At 41.0% G+C, this 26,735-nt stretch overlaps 1 protein-coding gene across 1 annotated transcript; it reads left to right on the forward strand.

The window, feature by feature from the left end:
* Positions 1–12,452: 12,452 nt before the first annotated feature.
* LOC139159665 (vomeronasal type-2 receptor 26-like) lies at positions 12,453–26,241 on the forward strand. Its single transcript, XM_070736987.1, has 5 exons — positions 12,453–12,734; positions 13,904–14,716; positions 17,395–17,622; positions 19,617–19,743; positions 25,346–26,241. The coding sequence occupies exons 1-5, from the start codon at positions 12,453–12,455 to the stop codon at positions 26,239–26,241; spliced, it is 2,346 nt and encodes a 781-aa protein (XP_070593088.1).
* The last annotated feature ends 494 nt before the right edge of the window (positions 26,242–26,735 follow it).

Consider the following 26,735-nt stretch of genomic DNA (forward strand, 5'->3'; position numbering starts at 1 on the left):
AGTTGAAACAGTTTATGTCCAGGATGCAAGGGGTCAATAAATATTTCCACAGTCCTCTTTTTGACTCATGCACTATACAGGTCCTCAATGGAAGGCAGGTTGGCAGCAATTTTTTTTCCTGCAGTTCTGATTCTCCTCTGACGTCTGTGTCGGTCTTGTTGGGTTGCAGAACCAAACCAGGTAGTTATAGAGGTGCAGGTGACAGGCTCAATGATTCCTCTGTAGAACTGTATCAGCAGCTTCTTGGTCAGTTTGAGCTTCTTGTGTTGGCACCATAGTTCCCTCTAAGCTGAGCAGGTGAGCAATCGCTCACTTAAAAATCATCATCAACTCAGAGTTTTCCAAACCTGCCCAGAAGCCGAGAGGGAAATTTTATTATTATTTCTGTGTCGCCCAGTCCCGAAGGGACTGCCGCTCAGACACTATACTTTTCCGCCCACCCCAAAAAAAATTTAGAGAGAACACTGGTTGGCACAGAAACAATATTCTTTGTTGTGCTTTTTCGATGACATTTTTAATGTTAGATGACCATTTCAGGTCTTGAGATATGATAGAACCTAGAAATTTGAAGGTCTCTACTGTTCATACTGTGTTGTCTAGTGTGGTAAGAGGTGGTAGGATGGGAGGGTTTCTCCTAAAGTCTACCACCATTTATACAGTTCTGAGTACAGTGGTACCTCAAGATACGAACCCCTCGTCTTACTAACACCTCATGATATGAACCCGGGGTTCAGAAAAATTTTGCCTCTTCTTACGAACTTTTTTCGAGTTACGAACCGGCGTTCAGAGACTGCTGGGAAGCCGCGCGGCTGTTTTAAAAGGTGACAGCCGGGCGGCGGGGCTTCCCAGAAGCCTCCCGAACGCCGGTTCGTAACTCGAACAAAGTTCGTAAGAAGAGGCAAAATTTTGCTGAACCCCGGGTTCGGTTCGGGAGGTTGCTGGGAAGCCCCCCAGGCCGGCTGCGACCTTTTAAAACACCTGCGCCGCTTCCCAGCTGTCTCCCGAGGCCAAATGCAGAAGTTCGGCTTTAGCGTTCGGCTTCAGGAGACAGCTGGGAAGTGGCGCGGGTGTTTTAAAAGGTCGCAGCCGGCCTGGGGGACTTGCCAGCACCCCCACGAAACCCCGAACCCGGAAGTTCGGCAAAAGTTTGGGGTTCGGGGGGGTGCTGGGAAGCCCTCCAGGCCGGCTGCGACCTTTTAAAACACCCGCGCCGCTTCCCAGCTGTCTCCTGAAGCCGAACGCTAAAGCCGAACTTCTGCGTTTGGCCTCGGGAGACAGCTGGGAAGCGGCGCGGCTGTTTTAAAAGTCGCAGCCGGCCTGCGGAGCTTCCCAGCACCCCAGGCCGGCTGCGACCTTTTAAAACACCCGCGCCGCTTCCCAGCTCTCTCCTGAAGCCGAACGCCAAGGCCGAACTTCCGCGTTCGGCTTCAGGAGACAGCTGCGAAGCGGCGCGGGTGTTTTAAAAGGTCGCAGCCGGCCTGGGGGGCTTGCCAGCACCCCCCTGAACCCCGAACCCGGGTTCGGGGGGGTGCTGGGAAGGCTAGTTGTTCAACCTCCCATCTGTATGCAGTTTCACTGTTGTCCCAAATGAGACCAATCTGTCAGGCCCAAGATTTAAATGTGAATTCAAAGGCTGGCTTGACACAGTAAAGGAAAAAAAATGTTTTGTTTTAAGTGAGATGATATGCACGTAGCACACATTATTTCATGCAGAATCTAAAGTAACTGAACAGAGGAAAGAATTAGAAATCTCTGCATTGGATTTGTCCACATGGTTGTCCTTGTGGGTGTGGGGATGGTAGATGAGCTTTTTGACCTGGATGTAATTTTAAGGGACCTTAAGTTGGAATGAAGCATGTTGAATCAAATTTGGCTCTGTTAATAAATATGACTCTACGCTAAAGAAATAAGACGTGGAAGTTCATTTATTTTCTCAGGTGTCTCAAGTGTTCACCTGACACAATCACTGTTATATCTTCTGCAAACTTCTATAGTTTAACAGATGGATTGTTTGAGATGTAGTCATTAGTATATATAGAGAAGTGGTGAGACTACACAGCCTTGGGGGGCTCCTGTCAATCTGATGAATCAACAAAATTAACCAGTTCCTGAAATACAGCAGAATAAGGAAAACAGAATGAGAGAAGATGGAAGGAATACAATTTGATCACACTGAATAACTTACAAGTAAGACCGACTATAAGGAAGCAGGTTGAAAAACAACTTTTTGTAGTGTATTGTTACTGCACTGGTGACTATACCAATGAGATGGTCTCCTGGCCTGTAATAGTTCCATGGTCTTTCTCTATCCAGGTGCTTCATAATCAGTGGACACTTCATTCTGAACTTCCCAGATACCAGTAGCATCAAAAACAAGATCAGGAGGTCCATAATTCATGGAATTGAATCAATTGCCTGTTTCCAAAGAAGAGTTTAGTCTTGTCTCCTCAATCTTGTGCAAACCATTCAGCATGAGTAGAAGCTTATATCTTTTTCTGATGCAAGATCCATTCCATGTTGCTTCGGTCTGATGTTATATCAAAGGCAGTCACTGGACAAGTAGTAGTAGTAGTAATCATCTCAAAGTCTGGGCTTGTAATAATTACAGTGAATGATAATTTGTCCTCTGGGCTTCTTCCAGGGCTCCATGTACAGAGTGAAAGCTGGAGAAAAGGATTTTTATGAAATGTTGCAGATACACCCCTGGAGAAACCCTTCTACTTACAGATAAACTGGTTTAGAGATATAATAGTGGCCCTTTCTCTGCTTTTATTAATGTACTTGGTGGGATGGGTCCCATTTGAGATTCCCATCTCTCAGACTTTGTTTGACACCTCTCACCTCGAGTGACAGCTGGAGAAATTTTATGAAATGTTGCAGATACATCCCTGGAGAAACCCTGCTATAGCAATTGTTATCCTTCCCATTAGGACATATCCAGAAAGTGATGCTGAAGGAAGTGCTTCAATACCCAGGGAGTTGATTTCTGCTATCTGCCATTAGGGCATAAAGAATGAGAGTGATGTCTGGACTGAGATGGTGGTGGTGCTCACAGCATGTTGTCTGAGATGACTGTGATCTGATTTCTTGCCAGACTTACTGAGAAACTGGTTTAGACATATACAGGGCCCTGGGTAGTGCTGGGATGGGTCTCATTTGAGATTCCCATCCCCCTTTTTTTTTTTTAATTTTGTCCAATACACAATGAGGGTTTTAGTGGGTATATATCTATATACACATAGTAAAATACATGATGAAGGTTATAAAGGAGATACTCATAGTAAAATATATCCGAGAAATAATAGAAAAGAAGATATAGTAATAGAACATATCAATGAAAGAATAGAAGAAGAGATATAGGAATGGAAGAAAGGTATAGGAGATATAGGAGAGCAATAGGACAGGGGACGGAAGGCACTCTAGTGCAGTTGGACTCGCCCCTTACTGACCTCTTAGGAATCTGGATAGGTCAACCGTAGATAATCTAAGGATAAAGTGTTGGGGGTTTGCGGATGACATTATGGAGTCCGGTAATGAGTTCCACGCTTCAACAACTCGGTTACTGAAGTCATATTTTTTACAGTCAAGTTTGGAGCGGTTAATATTAAGTTTAAATCTGTTGTGTGCTCTTGTGTTGTTGTGGTTGAAGCTGAAGTAGTCGCTGACAGGCAGAACGTTGCAGCATATGATCTTGTGGGCAATACTTAGATCTTGTTTAAGGCATCTTAGTTCTAAACTTTCTAGGCCCAGGATTGAAAGTCTAGTCTCGTAGGGTATTCTGTTTCGAGTGGAGGAGTGAAGGGCTGAGACTTTGTGTGACACCTCTCTCCACACACAAGTTCTTTGAAGAGCATTTGGGAGACCTGTGTTCCTGGTTTATCTGAATGATTTATTGTTGAGGTTACATTTCTTATCTAGAGAACAGACTGAAATGAACTGTCAGTTGATATGTACAGCTTGCATTTGAATGAATAACTGGGGGGGGTGAGTGAAAGGAGAGAGCTGAGGGGTTAGGAAAGTCCATCCTGAAGTGGGGAACAGAAAAAGTGAGATAATTTCCCCACTGTATGACCTTCAACTTCTACTCTCTGGGTCTGGGCCTACTGAGATGGGGGGAATTCCCTTTTTGGTCAGATATGTGCCCTTGCCAATATGTAGTTTTTCCCCAGGGAAGAGGAGGAAGGGTGCCTGTTGACATTTGTGGTTTGTTATGGCCTTTCAGAAGGCTGAACAAAGGCTGCCAATTTGTCTCAGTTTGGCTATGAATTTGGCTTTTCCCTGATTTAGTGCGGTCTGTTGTGTGAATGGCATCCTTGCAGGAAGAAAAATGTCCCTGGTTATTTCAGTTACAAACTATTGTTCAGCTTGTCTCCACTAAATTCATGTACATCAGGGTTCCCATAATTCACTCACCCATCAGCCAACAACAATCATACTAATAATTAATAATAATTTATTAGATTTGTATACCACCCCTCTCCGAGGACTCGGAGCAGCTCACAACAACAATATACAATGTACAAATCCAATGTTAAAAAACAATTTAAAACCCTTATTATAAAAAACAATCACACAACCTAACAGACCACACATAAAAAACCATAGTAGTTAAGGGGTGTATCGGTTTCCCCATGCCTGGCGACATAGGTGGGTTTTCAGGAGCTTTCAAAAGGCGAGGAGGGTGGGGGCAGTCCTAATCTCCAGGGGGAGTTGATTCCAGAGGGCCGGGGTCACCACAGAGAAGGCTCTTCCTCTGGGTCCCACCCGACGGCATTGTTTAGTCAACGGGACTCGGAGAAGGCCAACTCTGTGGGACCTAATCGGTTGCTGGGATTCGTGCAGCAGAAGGCGGTCCTGAAGATATTCTGGTCCAATGCCATGTAGGGCTTTGAATTGTGACCAGAAACTAATCATCAGCCAGTGCAGGCCACAGAGTGTTGGAGAGACGTGAGTAAATCTTGGTAGCCCCACGATAGCTGTCGCAGCCGCATTCTGCACAATCTGGAGTTTCCAAACACTTTTGAAAGGTAGCCCCGTGTAGAGAACAAATTCAACTTCAGAAAACAAACCATGGTTAAAAGTTACAAATGTGAATGCATCCATTGGTGAAGTGACCAGGCTAAATGGATTCTACAAATAGGATTCAGACTAGTTTGGTATAGTGATTAGGACAAGAGTATTCAAATAACTTGTGCCCAACATGGCTACTCAGGTTGCTGTAAGTATTGCTGCCCAAGTAGGCTTCATTCACATAATATTCATATATACACTCTCAACACAGGTGATCAGGGTGCGTTAAGGGCGATCTAGGAAGTATTTATTTACTCACTTAGAAACATAGAAACATAGAAGACTGATGGCAGAAAAAGACCTCATGGTCCATCTAATCTGCCCTTATACTATTATCTGTATTTTATCTTGCAATGGGTATATGTTTATCCCAGGCATGTTTAAATTCAGTTACTGTGGATTTACCAACCACGTCTGCTGGAAGTTTGTTCCAAGGATCTACTACTCTTTCAGTGAAATAATATTTTCTCACGTTGCTTTTGATCTTTCCCCCAACTAACTTCAGATTGTGTCCCCTTGTTCTTGTGTTCACTTTCCTATTAAAAACACTTCCCTCCTGAACCTTATTTAACCCTTTAACATATTTAAATGTTTCGATCATGTCCCCCCTTTTCCTTCTGTCCTCCAGACTATAAAGATTGAGTTCATTAAGTCTTTCCTGATACGTTTTATACTAGAGACCTTCCACCATTCTTGTAGCCCGTCTTTGGACCTATTCAATTTTGTCAATATCTTTTTGTAGGTGAGGTCTCCAGAACTGAACACAGTATTCCAAATGTTGTCTCACCAGCGCTCTATATAGTGTGATCACAATCTCCCTCTTCCTGCTTGTTATACCTCTAGCTATGCAGCCAAGCATCCTACTTGCTTTTCCTACTGCCCGACCACACTGCTCACCCATTTTGAGACTGTCAGAAATCACTACCCCTAAATCCTTCTCTTCTGAAGTTTTTGCTAACGCAGAACTTACTTATTTACTTACTTACTTACTTACTTACTTACTTACTTACTTACTTACTTACTTACTTACTTACTTATTTATGTTTCTCCTCCGGTTTCACCCCAGCTGAAACACCTGTCTGGGGTCTAAATGGTAAGATACCTGTGTAGTTGTCATGAGGCGGCCATCCCTTTCAAAACGTTCCCCCATACAGAGAGCCTAAATCTCAGGATGGAAGCGATCGCACACCCCAAAAGGTGACAATCCCGAGGATTCTCCCAAGGTTCCCGTACCATCCTTCCCATAACGTGCCCATCAACCACCCCAAAAATCCACAGAACGATCAGAGTTAGGACACCAGACAGACAGACACTGCACCCAGCCCTATGGCCAGCCCTCTTTGCCCTCCCTTTCCTCCTCCTCCTCGCTGCCTCCTCTGTTGCCATTTCCACCATCATGGCTAAAACAATCACAGTGGTATTTATTTTATTCATTCATTCATTCATTCATTTATTTATTTATTTATTTATTTATTAGATTTGTATGCCGCCCCTCTCCGGAGACTCGGGGCAGCTAACAACAATAAAAAAGACAACGTAACAAATCTAATATTAAAAAATAATCTAAAAACCTCAATTTAAGAGACCAATCATACAAACAAGCATACCATATATAAATTCTATAAGCCTAGGGGGAAGGGAAAAAAATTTCAATTCCCCCATGCCTGACGACAGAGGTGGGTTTTAAGGAGCTTGCGAAAGGCAAGGAGGGTGGGGGCAACTCTGATATCTGGGCGGAGCTGGTTCCAGAGGGTCGGGGCCACCACAGAGAAGGCTCTTCTCCTGGGTCCCGCCAAATGACATTGTTTAGTCGACGGGACCCAGAGAAGACCCACTCTGTGGGACCTAACCGGTCACTGAGATTCGTGCGGCAGAAGGCGGTCCCTGAAATATTCTGGTCTGATGCCATGAAGGGCTTTATAGGTCATAACCAACACTTTGAATTGTGACCGGAAATTGATCGGCAACCAATGCAGACTGCAGAGTGTTGCTGTAACATGGGCGTGCCTTGGGAAGCCCATGATTGCTCTCGCAGCTGCATTTTGCACAATCTGTAATTTCCGAGCACTCTTCAAAGGTAGCCCCATGTAGAGAGCATTACAGTAGTCGAACCTCGAGGTGATGAGGGCATGAGTGACTGTGAGCAGTGACTCCCAGTCCAGATAGGGCCGCAACTGGTATTAGCATTCTTGGGCACAAAACCAGGGAATAAAGTACAGAGTTAGCTAGGGAAAGGGCCTGGAGACTCAAACATATGAAGAACAGTTGCAGGAATTGGGTATGCAGGAATTAGGTACAATAACTAGAGAAAAGAAGAACATGATAGTAGTATTCCAGCATTTGTGGGGCTGCAACAAAGAAGAAGGGGTCAATTGATTTTCCAAAGCACCAGACGGCAAGACAAGAAACATTGGATGGAAACTAATCAAGAAGAGAAGAAATCCGGAATTAAGGAGTGGCTTCCTAACATTGAGGATAATTGACCACTGGAACAGAAGTTGCCTTCAAACATTGGGGTTGCTTCATCCCTAGAAGTGTTAAAAAGAGACTGGACAGCCACTCATTTCAAATGGTACAGGGCAGTGATGGCGAACCTATCGGAATGCATGCCACAAGTGACATGGAGAGCCATATCTGAGGGCACATGAGGTGTTACTCTATTATTAGTAGTATTTATAATTTATTAGATTTGTATGCCGCCCCTCTCCGTAGACTCGGGGTGGCTCACAACAGTGATATAAACAATACATGGTAACAAATCTAATAATTAAAATGTAAAATAACAGTTTTACATTAAAAAGTCTAAAAAGAAAAAACCCCAATAGATAAAATACATACACACAGTGATATCATGCACAATGTGTCAGCTCCAGCACAAACTTGCCAATTTTGGGGCTTCTTTTTGGCCATTTTCACTCTCTCCAGGCTTCAGGAGGCTTTCCTGAACCCTGGGGAGAGCCAAAAAACAGCCCAGTGGGTCTGGAAGTCCGGAGGCTTCAGTCAGTCTTATTTGCATGTGCTGGGGGACATAAAACACGATTTAAGTACAGTAGTACCCCTAGATACGAGCATAATTCGTTCCAGAAGGGAGCTTGTATCTGGAGCAAACTCGTTTCTGGAACAAATTGCTTTAGACTTTGTTTTTCCCCTCTGAGATAACCAAAAGCAAGCATTCGTGCGCCACCTAGTGGACGCTCGGCTCGTATCCCGAATTTGAGCTCGGAACTTGAACAGAAATGTCTCTCCCCTCCTGACTGGTATCTTGAAATACTCCCATATAGAGCAGCTCGTATCTAGAGGTACTACTGTATTGCCCACAAGATCATATGCTGCAACATCCTACCGGTCAATGACTACTTCAGCTTCAACCGCAACAACACAAGAGCACGCAACAGATTCAAACTTAATATTAACCACTCCAAACTTGACTGTAAAAAATATGACTTTAACAATCGAGTTGTCGAAGCGTGGAACTCATTACTGGACTCAATAGTGTCAACCCCTAGCCCCCAACATTTCTCCCTTAGACTCTCCACGATTGACCTCTCCAGGTTCCTAAGAGGTCAGTAAGGGGCGTACATAAGTGCACTAGTGTGTCTTTCGTCCCCTGTCCAATTGTCTTTCCTTTATCTCCTATATCATATATATTTTCTTCCTTTCCTATATCCTCTCCTCTATTTTTACATATTATCTTTATATATATTACTTCATGTCTATTCTCTTCCATATGTATTGTGTATTGGACAAATGAATAAATAAATAAAATAAATAAAAATAAGTTGGGGCGGTTGCGTGTCTGTGCGAGGAGGCAGCATGGGGGTTGTGCGCATGCATGGAGGGAGGGCATTGCATTATGGGTGTGGGTACATGGCACACTCTATTGTGTGCGCATACACCCTTTTGGTGCCTGAGCCAACAATAGGTTTACCATCACTGTTAATTGAGCTGGTGGTTGGACTAGAACAGTGTTTCCCAACCTTGGCAACTTGAAGCTATTTGGACTTCAACTCCCAGAATTCCCCAGCCAGCATTCATACAAAAAAAATCCCTTTCAATTCTTTTTCAAGAATGGTGGAAGGTCTTAACCATAAAATGTATCAGGAAAGATTTCATGAACTCAATCAATGAGCCGGGGGTGGCGCAGCAGGTAGAGTGCTGTACTGCAGGCCACTGAAGCTGACTTGTAGATCTGAAGGTCAACGGTTCAAATCTCATCACCGGCTCAAGACTGACTCATCCTTCCATCCTTCCGAGGTGGGTCAAATGAGGACCCAGATTGTGGGGGCAATAGCCTAGCTCTGTTTTTTAAAAAGTGCTATTGCTAACATGTTGTAAGCCGCCCTGAGTCTAAGGAGAAGGGCGGCATAAAAATTGAATAAATAAATAAATACATAAATACATAAATCTGTATAGTCTGGAGGACAGAAGGAAAAGGGGGCACATGATCAAAACATTTAAATATGTTAAAGGGTTAATTAAGGTTCAGGAGGGAAGTGTTTTTAATAGGAAAGTGAACACAAGAACAAGGGGACATAATCTGAGGTTAGTTGGGGGAAAGATCAAAAGCAACATAAGAAAATATTATTTGACTGAAAGAGTAGTAGATGCTTGGAACAAACTTCCAGCAGATGTGGTTCGTAAATCCACAGTAACTGAATTTAAACATGCCTGGGATAAACATATATCCATCCTAAGATAAAAATACAGGAAATAGTATAAGGGCAGACTAGATGGACCATGAGGCCTTTTTCTGCCCTCAGTCTTCTATGTTTCTATGTTTTCCAATTTTGATTCTGTATTTCCTATTATGTGCTTGCTTATCTCTTGTAATCTCTTCCTCTCGATGTGCATAACCACCAACAGTGATTTCCCATTGCTAATTATCCCTGAACAGAACTGAGGATTCCAAAGGATGGGACAGTGGGGGAAAGGGCTATAGGATTTCCCCCTTTTTCACCCAGCCTCTGACTTGCATGTACCTTCCCCACTGTTGAGGGTTTACCCAGCTGATTGGGGTCCTATCCTCCAAATGTTAATATTGTTAAGAATTTGGGGGTAATTTCTTAATAAACTTTTTTTTTAAATTGGGGCATTTTCCTTGGTGTTCTCCTTCTTTGGTAGTCCCCCTAAATTGAGTGGTGACATACAGAACAATGGAAACAATTGGAGCTGTGAGCAGGATTCTAACAAGATGATAGTGATTTATTTAACGTTTTTCCATCTTTTCTCTGGGGATTTTCTTTTTTCAGTTCTGGACATAAACAACAAACTCAGGAACAACACCAAGAGATTGTGTGCAGAGAAAGTCTAGGAACCTAAATTCCTCCCAGATGCCCCTGAGACCCTGGGAGCTACAGGTGGGGAGAGGTTGCATCAGTGAACTTAGCCTCACCCAAGGAGTCTCATCTCTCTTAATCAAGGGAACAAAACCTCCATCTTAGAAAAGGTAGGTGCCTTATCATTGACTGATCATTTTGATCAGAGTTTCTGCAGAATAAAAGCAGACTTCCAGGTCTAGTGAGGATGGTGCTCCTATTGCTCTTCCTGATGCAGCTGCCCTTAGCAGCCTATGAGATGATGAAAGTCAAATGTCTCTTGACTTTAGAGAGGGATGGAGCAGATCCATGCAATCATTACAGGCCAGGAGACCATCTTGTTGGGGGACTCATTTCTGCAACTTATGCTCCATTTATGGACCATGACTTCAGAAGAGCTCCCAAGACTGATGTTGGCTGGTAAATCACTCTGGCTGTGAGAGAAAGAATAGCATTGCAATTCTATAAGAGTTGCTCAAGGGTTTGGCGCTTTATACGTATTTCTGCCCGAGTTGGATTTCAAACAGTTCAGGAATAATAGACAAAATAGAGATAATTATTTACTTATTTATTTATTTACTTACTTACTTACTTACTTACTTACTTACTTACTTACTTACTTACTTACTTACTTACTTACTTACTCACTCACTCACTCACTCACTCACTCACTTACTTTCTTACTTTCTTACTTACTTACTTACTTACTTACTTACTTTCTTTCTTTCTTTCTTACTTACTTACTTTCTTACTTACTTACTTTCTTACTTACTTACTTACTTACTTACTTACTTACTTACTTACTTACTTACTTGTTTAAACATGTACAAGATAGCAGGTATGGTATAAACATAAACAGAAGCAAAATAGTTACAGGTAAATTTGAATAATAGGAGAGTAGGAAAGGGATGGTAGGCACGATGATGAATGTATGCACACTCCTTACAGATCTCTTAACAATGGGGTGAGGTCAACTGTAGACAGTCTAAGGTTAAAGTTTTTGGGGTTTGGGAAAGAAACCATAGAGTCAGGTAATGCATTCCAGGCATTGATCCCTCTGTTTCTGAAGTCATATTTTCTGCAATCGACTATCAAGCAGTTGACATTGAGTTTGAATCTATTATGATAGCAGTCTATTATGATAGCAGTTGCCACAGAGACGAGGGGGTCACACTGTTTTTCAGGGCACCAGAGGGCCAGATGAGGAACAATGGTTGGAAACTGACCAAGGAGAGATTCAACATAGAAATAAGGAAGAACTTCCTGATGGTCAGAGCAATCAACCAGTGGAACGGTCTGCCAGCGGAGGTTGTGAACTCCCCAGCTTTGGACATTTTCAGGAGGAGATTGGTCTGTCATTTGGCTGGGGTGCTGTAGGATTTCCTGCTTAAGCCGGGGGTTGGACTTGGCAAGGTCCCTTTCAACTCAAATAAATAAATAAATAAATAAATAAATAAGTAAGTAAGTAAGTAAGTAAGTAAGTAAGTAAGTAAGTAAGTAAGTAAGTAAGTAAATAAAATAAGCACATGAAATGTTGCAGTTGAAGATGTCAAGTATTGATTGACAGGGAGGACGTTGTGATAGATGATTTTATGAACTACATTTAGATCAGATTGAAGGCAATGAGCTCTAAGCTATCTAAGCCCAAAATTCCAAGTCTGGTGGAATAAGATATTCTGTTGTGAGCAGAAGAGTGGAGGACTCTTCTTGTGAAATATTTCTGGACTCTCTCAATTGTATTACTTTCACACATCTGGAGAGAATGACAGGGTCATCTGCTGGGTGATTCTACTGAATTCTAACCTTGGAAAGACCTGAGCATCTCCTCTCTACAAGTGTTCAAACAAGTTCAAGTTTATACTTTTGATCTGGCCTTGAGAATGAGAATGATTCTGTGACGGCATTTTCCCTTCTAGATCACACACTGCCTTAGTCCCCATGGAGATGACTCAAGACCATCTCAGTCTTATACCTAGTTGCATCCATTCTGTTCTCTAGATCTTCTAAAATTAGGTACAAATCTCTTCCAAATCAGTTAACAATGTGACATCTTTCAGGAAAGGATCCATGATGTACTGGAAGCTCCTGTCTTTCCAGATGGCCATTCAAGAGGTCAACCATAATCGCCTCCTGTTACCCAACATCACCCTAGGTTATACCATCCATGACAATTATTTCGATCCAAGAATGACTTCAGCTGTTCTGCTGGAGCTCCTTTCAGCTGGGGAAGCCAACATCCCAAATTACAGCTGTAGAAAGACAAAAAGTACATTGGTTGTTCTTGAAGGGACTGATTTTGAATACTCAACTCAGATTTCAACCATGTTGGGCACCTACAAAATCCCACAAGTATGTTTCTTTGCAGTTAGTTGCTGATTGAATTCTATTCAAAGGCTGTTGGGTGTTTTTGTTTTGTTTTTGCATAAATTTTCAAAAAGAGACTTTTTTTTCCTGTGGAAATAATAGGGAATGGTGAGATTATGGAAGAATCAAGAGTGACACAGTGGTCCAGGCTAATGAAGCAATCTGAGTATATAGTGGAGATCTAGTCCAGATTAGTGTCTAAAGTAGGCTGGAGGAAAACCCCTTCCCTGATGGGACCAATCAGGGGAGATGAACAGAGTCTGCAACAATCCCACCAATTGACCTTCTTGGCAGTAAGAATCAGAGAGTCAGATTTGGAGGATTGGAAAGATTTGAGCGGATTATGAAGTCCAGCGCAGGAATCCAGTCACCATATACAATCACCTAAGTCAGGGGTAGGCAAAGTTGGCTCTTCTATGTTTTGTGGACTTCAACTCCCAGAATTCCTGAGCCAATCATGTTAGCTCAGGGATTCTGGGAGTTGAAGTCCACATGTCATAGAAGAGCCAACTTTGCCTACCCCTGACCTAGGCTATCTTGAAACATCTCTAACAAAGGACTCAACAGTCAAAGCACTAAAATGGCTTTTCCCACAGTTGGACAGCTCCTATACTAGGATATAGAGCTGAACTATTCTCTCTTGTAAACTTGTTTTGAATAATTCTGTCCTGTCCTCCCAGCCCTTCATACAATGGTGCCTAAAGTCTTCTTCATCAAGGATAAATATACCTTACATCTTCCAGCTTCTTATCATATTGATTTGCTCTCCTCTAGTTTGTCAATGTCCTTCCAAAAAATTAGGGTCTGATATTTAGCTGATATTTAGGGAACAAAATGAAAGGGAACTGTACCTTCTGTTGACTTTGCTACAACATGTTCATTGATGTCACCCAGGACTGCAATGGAATTTTCTTTGTGGACCATGATGTACTGGAAACTTATGTTCACTTTATGATCCAAGATTTGTTTTCCATATGTTGCCAGTAAGAAATGGGGAAGGGGAGAGAGAGCAACCTGTATTCATGTCTTTAATTGTTTCTACTCAAAAATAGAACAGCATACAATCGTTATAATTGTTATACTAATTTTTGGGTCGTACATAGTTTGACAGTCAAGTCACACAAAATAAAATGACCCTCTTTATTTTTTTTCAGGTCAGCTATGCTTTTGCTTCACCATCACTCAGTGATAAGACCTATTTTCCCTTTTTCTATGAGTCAGTCCCCAAAGAAGGTGTCCAGTACCCGGGAATTATCGCATTGCTTCAGTATTTTAAATGGACATTGATTGGTCTTGTTGTTGTTGACACCAACAATGGAGAGCAGTTCACCAGGACTTTTAAGCCAGTGCTCACCCAGGATAATATTTGTGTTGTTTTCTCCCAAACGATTACACTAGATTCCGAAACAATGAGGCTTAATTCCCTAAGTTTCCTTCAGTGGAGCCAAGTCAATGTATACCTTTATTATGCTGAAGCTCTATCCTTCATAGAGGGAATACACGTTATACAACATATTCTTGGATCCCTGATAAAGCCCAGTGTTGGGAAAGTCTGGGTCACAACTGTTTTGTGGGACCTCACTTTTGAGATGACATATTCTCCCCTAACTTTTGAATACACCCATAGCATTTTTTCCTTTTTCATCCAGACTGAGAAAAGAACAAAATACGACGATTTCGAATCTTTTTATCTTCAAATGAAGAAATTTGCAGATGATGGTTTTCTATGTTCCTATGCAAAGCATCCTTTGGCTGTGAAAGGCTGGACCAGATGCCGAGAGAAAGAAGAAACTGAAATCCTGCCCCAAGGAATGGTTGAAAGAATCTTAACTTTAGACACTTACAACATCTACAGTGCTGTGTGGAATGTTGCAACCTCCATAGATGCTGCATATTCATCCCTCTCCAATAGAATGATGACATCACACAAGATAAGGTTGGACACTGAAAAGCTGAAGCCATGGCAGGTATTTCTTTTTTGTGTGTGTCATACAGAGGCTCCTCCACAGATTATTCCAGGGTTTTGGTCGCATTCTGTTGGTTGTCATTTTGGGGGAAATGTTTGAGTTGGATCTGAGTTGAGTTGGAAGTCTTTGAAGGTTGTCTTTTCCTTAGAACTTCTGCCTGCCCAATTAGGTTCTTCAGGTTCTCTTTCTTCATAGCTCTCAAAGGCGGTGCTTCTCAATTAAAGAATAAACCTCCTTCTTTGGAACAGCATCCTACCAATGGTTGGGGGTAAAAGGTTTTTTTAAAATATTTTTCTTCACTCATACAAACATACAATATTATATACCGTCAATCAATACAATACAATAATTCATATCTGTTTACATTCGGTATTCATCATCCATCAAATGCTGCCTCCTTTTGATTTTATCACCTGGATTACCAAAAGATTGTTCTATTTCCCTATTCAAATTTAAAGTGCTATTAGCTAATACATTCTGTAAGCTACTTTCTCTCATCTAATATATTTAGCCATAGTGCTTCAATCATCTCCATACATCCTCATTTGTTTCATGTATATTTCTTAATCCTTATTTTATAATAATTGCTCCAAATTACTTATCTTCAAACATTAAATATCAATTCATATCAACTAAATCCTACATTACATCTAACCATAGCAATAGCAACACTGGGGAAAAGTCAAAGCTATATCAATTCCAAGGGCATAAATCAAGTTAATTTCTTTCATTGCTTATTCATTTTATTATATCTTCCCTTCTCAAATCAAACATATTCAACTATAACATAATAAACTTTAAAAACATATTGTTAATTAACATATAGTATGTTAATTAGCAGTAACCTAATTAATAAGAATTAACAAAATATTCCATATATCACCATTCTATTTGTTTCCTCACTGTTTCATTATAGTACCCTACTCTATTTGTGCTTTTCACTGTAAGCCCAGGCGAATCATCATGCCCTACTCTATTTATGTTTTTCACTGTAAGCCCAGTGTAATCATAGTGCCTGTTTAATTCACCATCCATCTTTCCCACTCCTTTCCCCCCCCATCCATCTTTGTTTCTTTCCCAGTTTAATTGCAAACTTTAAAAGCAATTACAAAAAATTGTGTCACAAAATAAAGACTGAATGCACCAATTATCACATCCATCAAGAAGAAAACCTTTTATGAACGAAGTCCATCTGCACTTTCTATAAAACAAATTGATTTTACAAAAGAAAACACTAGAAAGACATTACACAACTTAAAACCATCTCTTTCTATTGGACCTTATGGACTATGTGCTTACCTCTTTAAAAAGCTCTCCTCAATTCTGACGGAGCCTCTAAGCATAATTTTTAATGAATCTTTCAGAACTAGTTCCTTACTTAAACTATGGTCGCTAGCAACAGTCATCCCCATCTTCAAAAAAGGAGATCCAAGTAATGTCAAAAATTGCAGACCAATCTCTTTGGGTTGTGTCACTTGCAAAGTCATGGAATCAATCATAAAACAATCCATTACACTCCACCTTAAAACCATTAGCCTACTTTCCAACAAATAATTTGGCTTCAGAAAAAAAATTATCCTGTAATCTGCACCTCCTATATTCCAAGGCAGATAAGTTTTTTTATAGCCGACAACTATAATCTATAAGTAACATATTTTTGCTGATAATGAAAAGGAAGGGAGACTACTATAGATATAGATATATAATCTTATGTATAATATAATCCTATATATAAATATCTTATCAAATAAAACAGATGAGAGAGAGAGAGCCAATAGAGCCCTTCACTCCTCCACTCGAAAAAGAATATCCTACGAAAATAGACTAACAATCCTGGGCCTAGAAAGCCTAGAATTACGGCGCCTAAAACACGATTTGAGTATTGCCCACAAGATCATATGCTGCAACGTCCTACCAGTCAATGACTACTTCAGCTTCAACCGCAGTAACACAAGAGCACGCAACAGATTCAAACTTAATACGAACCGCTCCAAACTTGACTGTAAAAAATATGATTTCAACAATCGAGTTATCGAAGCGTGGAACTCATTACCAGACTCAATTGTGTCAACCCCTAACCCCCAACATTTCTCCCTTAGACTCTCCACAATTGACCTCTCCAGCTTCCTAAGGGGCGTACATAAGTGCACTGGTGTGCCTTTCGTCCCCTGTCCAATTGTCTTTCCTTTCTTTCACCTATCTTATATATTCTCTTCCTTTCATATATCCTCTCCTCTAAGTTCACTTTCACCCTTATATATATTACCACATGTCTATTTTTCTTCCTATGTATTTGTGTATTGGACAAATGAATAAATAAAATAAAATAAATGATGAGAGAGAGAGGATTGATAAGAGATGAGAGAGAGAGATAAGCTAGATAGAGGCGATAGATAAGGAAGATAGATATGTTTATGAGAGAAAGATGAGAAAGACGAGAGAGAGAGAAATGTGGGGGAGGAGATAGAGAAATTATAGCAATAAAATTATTTCTTATATAAGATGTTATGGTTAAGCTTTTTTTCTCTTCTTCCTCCCTGCCCTTATATGAAGCAGAGAAGTGCAGGATCTCTTCACTTATAACTCAGAAGTTGCCTCCTGCAACTTCACTAGTTTGGGAATGAACTAATTTGAACCATGTCAAAATAGCTTTCTTTATGTTTTCTTTCTCATTCAAGCTTCACCCCTTTCTCCAAGCCATCCAATTTTTGAACTTTTCCACAAACAGAGTGTATGTGGGTGAGAATGGAGAGCCGGCAGCTGATTTTGATCTAGTCAACTGGCTGAAGTTTCCTAACCGTTCAGTTGTCAGTATAAAGTTTGGGAGTTTCTCCAGACAGGAGTCCCTGGAGCCCAAACTCAGCATCAACCAACATGCCATTGTGTGGCCCAAATGGCTCAAACAGGTAAAGCAGATCACTGATTATACTTATTCGCCTGTTCAAAATAATTTTGTTTGGCTAATTTAATTTTTTGGGCTACATCTTCCTGAACTAAGAGATTTATTTTGTGTTTTAACAATTCTCTTTCTTCTTTTATTTTTCCATTTTCTGGGTCATTTTGAAATTTTTTTTCTAAATCATTTAACTCATTCTGATTCTCTCTCAATTGGTTAGTTTTCAACTTATTTTTTCTACTTGTATAGGCAATCGGCAATCCTCTGACAAAGGTCTTTGTCGTGTCCCAAATATTCTGGATTGTTATATCTTTATTCCAATTTATGTCTAAAAAAATTTCTAGTTCTTTCTCAATATATAGCTTATAATCTTTTTCCTCTAATATTTTAATGTTCATTGTCCATCTATATATTTTAAATTTTCCTCCCTCGATTGTAAGTGAAATTGGGTTGTGGTCCAGCCAGGAATTAGGTTCAATTTCGATTTCTAAGATGTCCTTTTCTAATACTATTTCTGTCCATATCATTTCGAGTCTGGACCAGGACTTATGTGGGTTAGAAAAGAAAGTATCATCTTGTTCATCTTGATGTTTTTCACTCCATACATCTTTTAATTTAAATTCCTCGACAATATCATTCAATTCAGTGGGTAATTCTTTTTTCCTTCTGTTTTTTTCCTTTCCTCTATAATCTTTTTCTATATTTGCTATCGCATTGAAATCACCTACTATACAAATATTTTCTTTTCCATATTGTATTATTTATTGATGCAAAATTTATAAAATATTTTTTGATCGGTACTAGGTGCATACATCACAATAAGTAATCGTTTTTTCCCCCAGTATCAATTTCTATCATTAACACTCTTCCTTCCTCATCTCTGTATATCATTTAAGGATTTAACCAATCTTTTAAAAAAACCACAACCCCTCTCTTCCCCCCCCCCCCCAATCAATGAAGTGAACAATTTCCCTAGGAAATTGTTTTGTATTGAATGGCTGTCAGAGCTGGTGCCTCCAAGGCAAGCTCTTAAAAGCTCACACTACTCACCAGAGCCTACAAAACTTTTGCCAGATCCATCCTTGAATACAGTTCATCTGTCTGGTACCTATACCACATCTCGGACATCAACACCCTTGAAAATGTCCAAAGATACTTCACCAGAAGAGCCCTTCACTCCTCCACTTGAAACAGAATACCCTACGAAAGCAGACTATCAATCCTAGGTCTAGAAAGATTAGAACTACATCGCCTAAAACACGTTCGAAGTATTGCCCACAAAATCATATGCTGCAACGTTCTACCTGTCAATGACTACTTCAGCTTCCTTCGCAAGAACACAAGAGCATGCAACAGATTCAAACTTAATATTAACCGCTCCAAACTTGACTGTAAAAAATATGACTTCAGCAACTGAGTTGTCGAAGCATGGAACTCATTACCTGACTCAGTAGTGTCAACCCCTAACCCCCAACATTTCTCCCTTAGACTATCCATGATTGACCTCTCCAGGTTCCTTAGAGGTCAGTAAGGGGCGTGCATAAGTGCACCAGTGTGCCTTCCGTCCTCTGTCCAATTGTCTCTCCTTATCCCATTTATCTTTTCTTCCTTTCAAATATGTTCACCTATACTTTTATATCTTTTCTTTTATTCTTTTCTTTATTTATATTACTTACATATCTATTCTCTTCAATGTGTATTATGTATTGGACAAATTAAATAAATAAAAATAAATAAATAAAGTGGCTTGCTTAGAGATGTCTGGCATTCTGCATTAACTACAGAGCTAAATAAAGCCTTAAATAGCTACAGTGACTCTGATTCCTTTGTTATGCTGATCGGACAAGACCAAGAAAGCCCATCCCTGGTTTAGAATAAAATGTAAGATACGTATTTATGTATTTATTTATTTCTATGGCACCCTTCTTGAGGCAACTCAGGGCGGTGAAGGTTACATTCTGTCTTTCATTTCCTTTGCCTTGAAATGCTTTCTCTTCTGCTCAGTCCCTGCCTCCTTCCAGGTGTGTGGAAAGCTGTCCTCCTGGATTTATGAAGGTGGCTCAGGAAGGGAAGCCCATCTGCTGTTATGATTGTCATATTTGTGCAGAAGGAACAATCTCCACCGTGGAAGGTAGGTGAGGCCAAGAGAATGTTTTTTTCTAAACCTGGACCTTTACTTTTCTTATTTGGCTGAATATCCAAAATCAAATTCACCAGGTTTATCAGGGGGAGAAATAGAACCTGATATTAAATATATATGTATAAATATATATGTTTCAGGATGATGTTGCAGGATCCAATCTGATTCAGTCACCAAGACCACAGGTCTATTCTTCCAAGCTGTTCTATGTGTACCACTGATCAGCCAGTGGTAAATCATTTATTTATTTATTTTATTTATTTATTTTGTCCAATACACAATGAGGGTTTTAGTGGCTATATATCTATATACCCATAGTAAAATACATGATCAAGGTTATAGAGGAGATACTCATAGTAAAATATATCTAAGAAATAATAGAAAGGAAGATATAGTAATAGAACATATCAATGAAAGAATAGAAGAAGAGATATAGGAATAGAAGAAAGTTATAGGAGATATAGGAGAGCAATAGGACAGGGTACTCTAGTGCACTTGTACGAAAGGTACTCTAGTGCACTTGTACTCGCCTCTTACTGACCTCTTAGGAATCTGGATAGGTCAACCATAGATAATCTAAAGGTAAAGTGTTGGGGGTTTGGGGATGACACTATGGAGTCCGGTAATGAGTTCCACGCTTCGACAACTCGGTTACTGAAGTCATATTTTTTATAGTCAAGTTTGGAGCTGTTAATATTAAGTTTAAATCTGTTATGTGCTCTTGTGTTCTTGTGAAGGAAGCTGAAGTAGTCATTGACAGGCAGGACATTGCAGCATATGATCTTGTGGGCAATACTTAGATCATGTTTAAGGCGTCTTAGTTCTAACCTTTCTAGGCCCAGGATTGGAAGTCTAGTCTCATAGGGTGTTCTATTTCGAGTGGAGGAGTGAAGGGCTCTTCTGGTGAAGTATCTTTGGACATTTTCAAGGGTGTTAATGTCTGAGATGCGATATGGGTTCCAAACAGATGAACTGTATTCGAGGATGGGTCTGGCAAAAGTTTTGTAAGCTCTGGTAAGTAGTGTGAGATTGCCAGAGCAGAAGCTACGTAGGATTAGGTTTACAACTCTTGAAGCCTTCTTGGCTATATTGTTGCAGTGGGCTTTGGCACTTAAATCTTTTGTTATTAGTATACCAAGGTCTTTAACCGATTGGGGATTATCTGTGATAATTTGATTATTCAGTTCGTATTTGTTAACAACTTGTTGTTCATTATGAATGATTTGTCCCCGAGAAATGTTAATCTAATAAAAAGAGATTTCCAATGTCTTAGGGTGGAACTGGGCAAAATAATTAATTCAGTGACTTTCTCAGAGGTGTTACCAGTTTGTGGTCAGAAGGATAAGACAACTTGTATCACAGAGTTTAATGTGTGGTTAAGGCAGTGTGGTAAAGCTGAAGGTTTTGGCCATGTTAGCCATGATGTTAGTAGGTGGTCTAATAGAGAGTTATTTAAGAGGGATGGTTTGCATCCATCATACAGAGGTACCAGGTGCTTGGTAAGGAGTTCAGAACTTTTTGGTACAGACATTTAAACTAGGTAAAGGGTACAGAGATGTAACTGATGTGGATGATTTCTGTCCCCAACCAATGAGGATAAATTGGTTTGTTGAAGTTTATGAAAAGGCAGCTGTAGATGAAATAGATGTAGTTTTTGATGCTAATGGGCAAACCTGATGAAGTGGACAAGGCCATTGGAGCTGTGAGTCCCGCCACCTGTTTACTGGATCCGTGTCCCTCCTGGCTGGTTTCGGCCAGCATGGAGGTGACATGGAGCTGGGTCCAGGAGATTGTCAACGCTTCCTTGGGGAGGGGATCCTTTCCAACACCCTATAAAAAGGCGCTTGTGCGTCCCCTCCCCATGAAGCCTTCCCTGGACCCAGCCGTACTTAATAACGAACGTCCAGTCTCCAACCTTCCCTTTATGGGGAAGGTTGTTGAGAAGGTGGTGGCACTCCAGCTCCAGCGGTCCTTGGAAGAAGCCAATTATCTAGGTCCCCAGCAGTCGGGTTTCAGGCCCGGTTACAGCACGGAAACTGCTTTGGTCGCGTTGATGGATGATCTCTGACAGGCCCGGGACAAGGGTTGATCCTCTGTCCTGGTGCTTCTTGACCTCTCAGCGGCTTTCGATACCATCGACCATGGTATCCTTCTGCGCTGGCTGGAGGGGTTGGGAGTGGGAGGCACTGTTCTTCAGTGGTTCTTCTCTTACCTCTCCAGTCGGTCTCAGTCGGTGTTAGTGGGGGGCAAGAGGTCGACCCCAAGGTCTCTCCCTTGTGGGGTGCCTCAGGGGTCGGTTCTCTCCCCCCTGCTATTCAATATCTACATGAAACCGCTGGGTGAGATCATCCAAGGGCATGGGCTGAGGTATCATCAGTACGCTGATGATACCCAGCTTTACATCTCTACCCCATATCCAATCAACGAAGCAGTGGAAGTGATGTGCCGGTGTCTGGAGGCTGTTGGGGCCTGGATGGGTGCCAACAGACTCAAACTCAACCCTGATAAGACGGAGTGGCTGTGGGTTTTGCCTCCCAAGGACAATCCCACCTGTCCGTCCATCATCCTGGGGGGGGGGGGGAATTATTGACCCCCTCAGAGAGGGTCCGCAACTTGGGCGTCCTCCTCGATCCACAGCTCACATTAGAGAACCATCTTTCAGCTGTGGCAAGGGGGGCGTTTGCCCAGGTTTGCCTGGTGCACCAGTTGCGGCCCTATTTGGACCGGGACTCACTGCTCACAGTCACTCATGCCCTCATCACCTCGAGGTTCGACTACTGTAATGCTCTCTACATGGGGCTACCTTTGAAAAGTGTTCGGAAACTTCAGATAATGCAGAATGCAGCTGCGAGAGCAGTCATTGGTTTCCCTAGGTATGCCCATGTTACACCAACACTCCGCAGTCTGCATTGGTTGCCGATCAATTTCTGGTCACAATTCAAAGTGTTGGTTATGACCTTTAAAGCCCTTCATGGCATCGGACCAGAATATCTCCGAGACCGCCTTCTGCCGCACCAATCCCAGCGACCGATTAGGTCCCACAGAGTGGGCCTTCTCCGGGTCACATCAACTAAACAATGTCGGTTGGCGGGCCCCAGGGGAAGAGCCTTCACGGTGGCAGCCCCAACTCTCTGGAACCAGCTCTCCCCAGAGATTAGAACTGCCCCTACCCTCCTCACCCTTCGCAAACTCCTTAAAACCCAGCTTTGTCATCAGACATGGGGGAACTGAGATATCTCCCCCGGGCCTATACAATTTATGTATGGTATGCTTGTGTGTATGTCTGTTTAATAATGGGGTTTTTAATATTTTATATTGTAAATTATTAGATTTGTTATAGACTGTTTTTATTGTGTTGTGAGATACCCCGAGTCTACGGAGAGGGCCGGCATACAAATCTAATAAATAAATAAATAAAAAACAAATAATGATAATAATGTTCTTAGTGTGATGTGCACGAATGCTTGAAGCTTGAGCAACAAGCTCTGTGAGTTAATGGCCATAATATCTAGAGATAATATGGATCTGGTTGCCATAACTGAGACATGGTTTAAAGACTCCAATGAATGGGAAATATCCATACCAGGATATACATTGTATAGGAAGGATAGAGAGAAGGGAAGTGGAGTAGCCATTTATGTTAAGGAAAGTCTAAAAGCAACACTAATTCAAAATGATGGAGACTCTACTCAAAAAGAGGGTAAATCAGCACCTAAAAGCCAATAACTTATTGGACCCAAACCAGCATGGCTTTACTGAGGGCAAATTATGTCAGACTAATCTCATTCGGCCCCTAATTTTTCTTACAGGCTATGTCACAAAGGTGGTGCCATAGATATTGCCTATCTGGACTTCAGCAAAGCCTGTGATACGGTTCCACATAAAGAGCTGATAGGTAAATTAGTGAAGATTGGACTTAATCCCTGGATTGTTCAATGGATTTGCAGCTGGTTGAAGTGTACATATCAGAGTGTTGTTGTTAATGGCGAGTATTCCAAGCAGTGTGCCACAATGGTCTGTTCTGGGTCCTATTCTTTTTAATATATTTGTGAGTGACATAAGAGAAGGTTTGGTATAGAAGGTTTGCCTATTTGCTGATTACTCTAAAGTGTGCAATAGGGTTGATATTCCTGGAGGCGTCTGTAATATGGCAAATGATTTAGCTTTACTAGATAAGTGGTCAAAGCAATGGAAACTGTAGTTTAATGTTTCCAAATGTAAAATAATGCACTTGGGGAAAAGGAATCCTCAATCTGAGTATTGTATTGGCAGTTCTGTGTTATCAAAAACTTCAGAAGAGAAGGATTTAGGACTAGTGATTTCTGACAGTCTCAAAATGGATGAACGGTGCAGTCAGGCGGTAGGTAAAGCAAGTAGAATGCTTGGCTGCATAGCTGAGGTATAACAAGCAGGAAGAGGGAGATTGTGATCCCCTTATATAGAGCGCTGGTGAGACCACATTTGGAATACTGTGTTCAGTTATTAAAAAGATGTTGATAAAATTGAATGTGTCCAAAGAGGGGCTACAAATATGGTAGAAGGTCTTAAGCATAAAATATATCAGGAAAGATTTAATGAACTCAATCTGTATAGTTTGGAGGACAGAAGGAAAAGTGGGGACATGATCAAAACATTTAAATATGCTAAATGGTTAAATAAGGTTCAAGAGGGAAGTGTTTTTAATAGGAAAGTGAACACAAGAACAAGGGGGCACAATCTGAGGTTAGTTGGGGGAAAGATCAGAAGCAATGTGAGAAAATATTATTTTACTGAAAGAATAGTAGATGCTTGGAACCAACTTCCAGCAGACGTGGTTGATAAATCCACAGTAACTGAATTTAAACATGCCTGAGATAAACATATATCCATCCTAAGATAAAATACAGGAAATAGTATAAGAGCAGACTAGATGGACCATGAGGTCTTTTTCTGCTGTCAATCTTCTACGTTTCTAATTCTTCAGTTCCTAACAACATCCCCTACTTTTGCAATCATAAAGAAGATAAAATTTAGTTTCCAATCTCAACCATCAATCCCAGAATAATCGATTAGAAAATAGACTAAAAAATTCTGATTATGGTAAAACGAATATATAGAAGTTATGCAAAATTGACAGATTGAGAAATGAGAAATGAACAATGAAAACATAGAATGATTTTTTTCTTTTTTAAAAAAGGATTTTTCAATGAATGAAATCTATGAATGAAGTCAATTAATACAGATTTAGGATGAATCAAGTTGATGAGGGGAAAGTGAGAAGTGGAGAGAAACTGAAAGGAAGATATTTTTCAAACTTTCAGGATCAATACATGTTTTTTAGCTTGACTGTATCTGGAGAGTTATGAAACCTGCTATAGACAACCATTGATGGAATATGGCTTCTATCAATGAATTTCTTCTCTCTATGTTACTTCTTAAAAGAAATTTCCTCATTCATCGCCAGATGTTTACATAAATAGGTTCCTTCATAGTTTGCTTTTCTGGCTTCAGGATATCTATATCTTTTGCAAAACTCAAAACCACAATGAGATATTGTGAAGCAAGCAGTATGGATGCATTAGGACAATGTTCTTCTTCTTCTTGGTCTTTGCAGATGCAGAACAATGCACTAGATGTCCTGAAGATCAGCATCCCAATAAATATCGAGATCAATGTATCCCTAAAAGGATCAATTTCCTCTCTTACAAAGATGATTTAGGAATCATCCTGGCTTCCATTGCCATGTTTTTGGCCATAACCACAGGTTTTGTATTAGGAATCTTCATTAAATTTCTAAACACTCCCCTAGTCAAAGCTAACAATCGGGATCTCTCCTTCATCCTTCTGGTCTCTCTCCTGTTTTCCTTCTTGATTTCCTTCCTCTTCATTGGCCAACCCACCAGAGCCACTTGCCTTCTCCAACAAACAGCTTTCAGCATCATTTTCTCAGTTGCCGTGTCTTCTCTCTTGGCCAAAACAGTCACAGTGGTATTGGCCTTCCTGGCCACAAAGCCAGGAAACAGAGTGAAAAGATGGTTGGGAAAGAGTTTGGCCAATTCCATCATCCTTTGTTCTTCCACTGTTCAAGTTATAATTTGTTCCATCTGGTTGGGAGTCTCTCCCCCATTTCCTACTTCTGATAAACAATCTCAATCTGAAGAAATAGTTCTGCAATGCAATGCAGGCTCTGTTGCCATGTTTTATGTTGCCCTCGGATACATGGGCTTCCTGGCTGCTATCTGCTTCACGGTAGCTTTCCTGGTCAAGAACCTTCCTGGTGTGTTCAATGAAGCCAAGTCAATCACCTTCAGCATGCTGGTCTTCTGCACTGTTTGGGTGTCATTTGTGCCCACTTATCTGAGCACGAAGGGGAAGTACATGGTGGCTGTACAGGTTTTCTCCATCTTGGCCTCCAGCGCTGGCCTGTTGGGCTGCATCTTCATCTCTAAGTGCTATATCATTCTGCTAAGGCCACATCTGAATACAAAAGAACATCTGATGATTAAATAAATTTTTTTTAAAAAAATTGTTTATATTTATTATTTATAACTATTAGGGAGTTATGTCTCAAGAATATTACTTGGTGTTCCGCCGGCGTGTTTCAACTGCCCGTAATTACAGGGTAATTAGTCCAGGAAGACACACAACACACAATAAAAGGAAAACCCAAAAGTTTTTATAAACGGAAAAACAGAAACAGCTCCCTTTTTTAAATGTCAAAGGGATTTTCTGGTACACACAAGGCACAGCTGAAATGCAATCCAATTGCTCACCCAATAACTGGGAAATTGAGTCCAATTCTAAAGTCCAGAGAGTCTACACACACAATCCTGAACAGCAAAAAACCACGACCGATGAAACAATGAATCAGATAAACTGCTATGAGGCTAACACGCCAGGCTGAACTTTTATCTATAGCACTAATTACAGCAGCCCCACCCAACCACAGGTGGCCTCATTTTCTCTAGTAATAATCCTTCAGTTGTTGTCTCCTATGCATCACT

This window comes from Erythrolamprus reginae, chromosome 2 (genome assembly GCF_031021105.1).
Source record: "Erythrolamprus reginae isolate rEryReg1 chromosome 2, rEryReg1.hap1, whole genome shotgun sequence".
Lineage (NCBI taxonomy): Eukaryota > Metazoa > Chordata > Lepidosauria > Squamata > Dipsadidae > Erythrolamprus > Erythrolamprus reginae.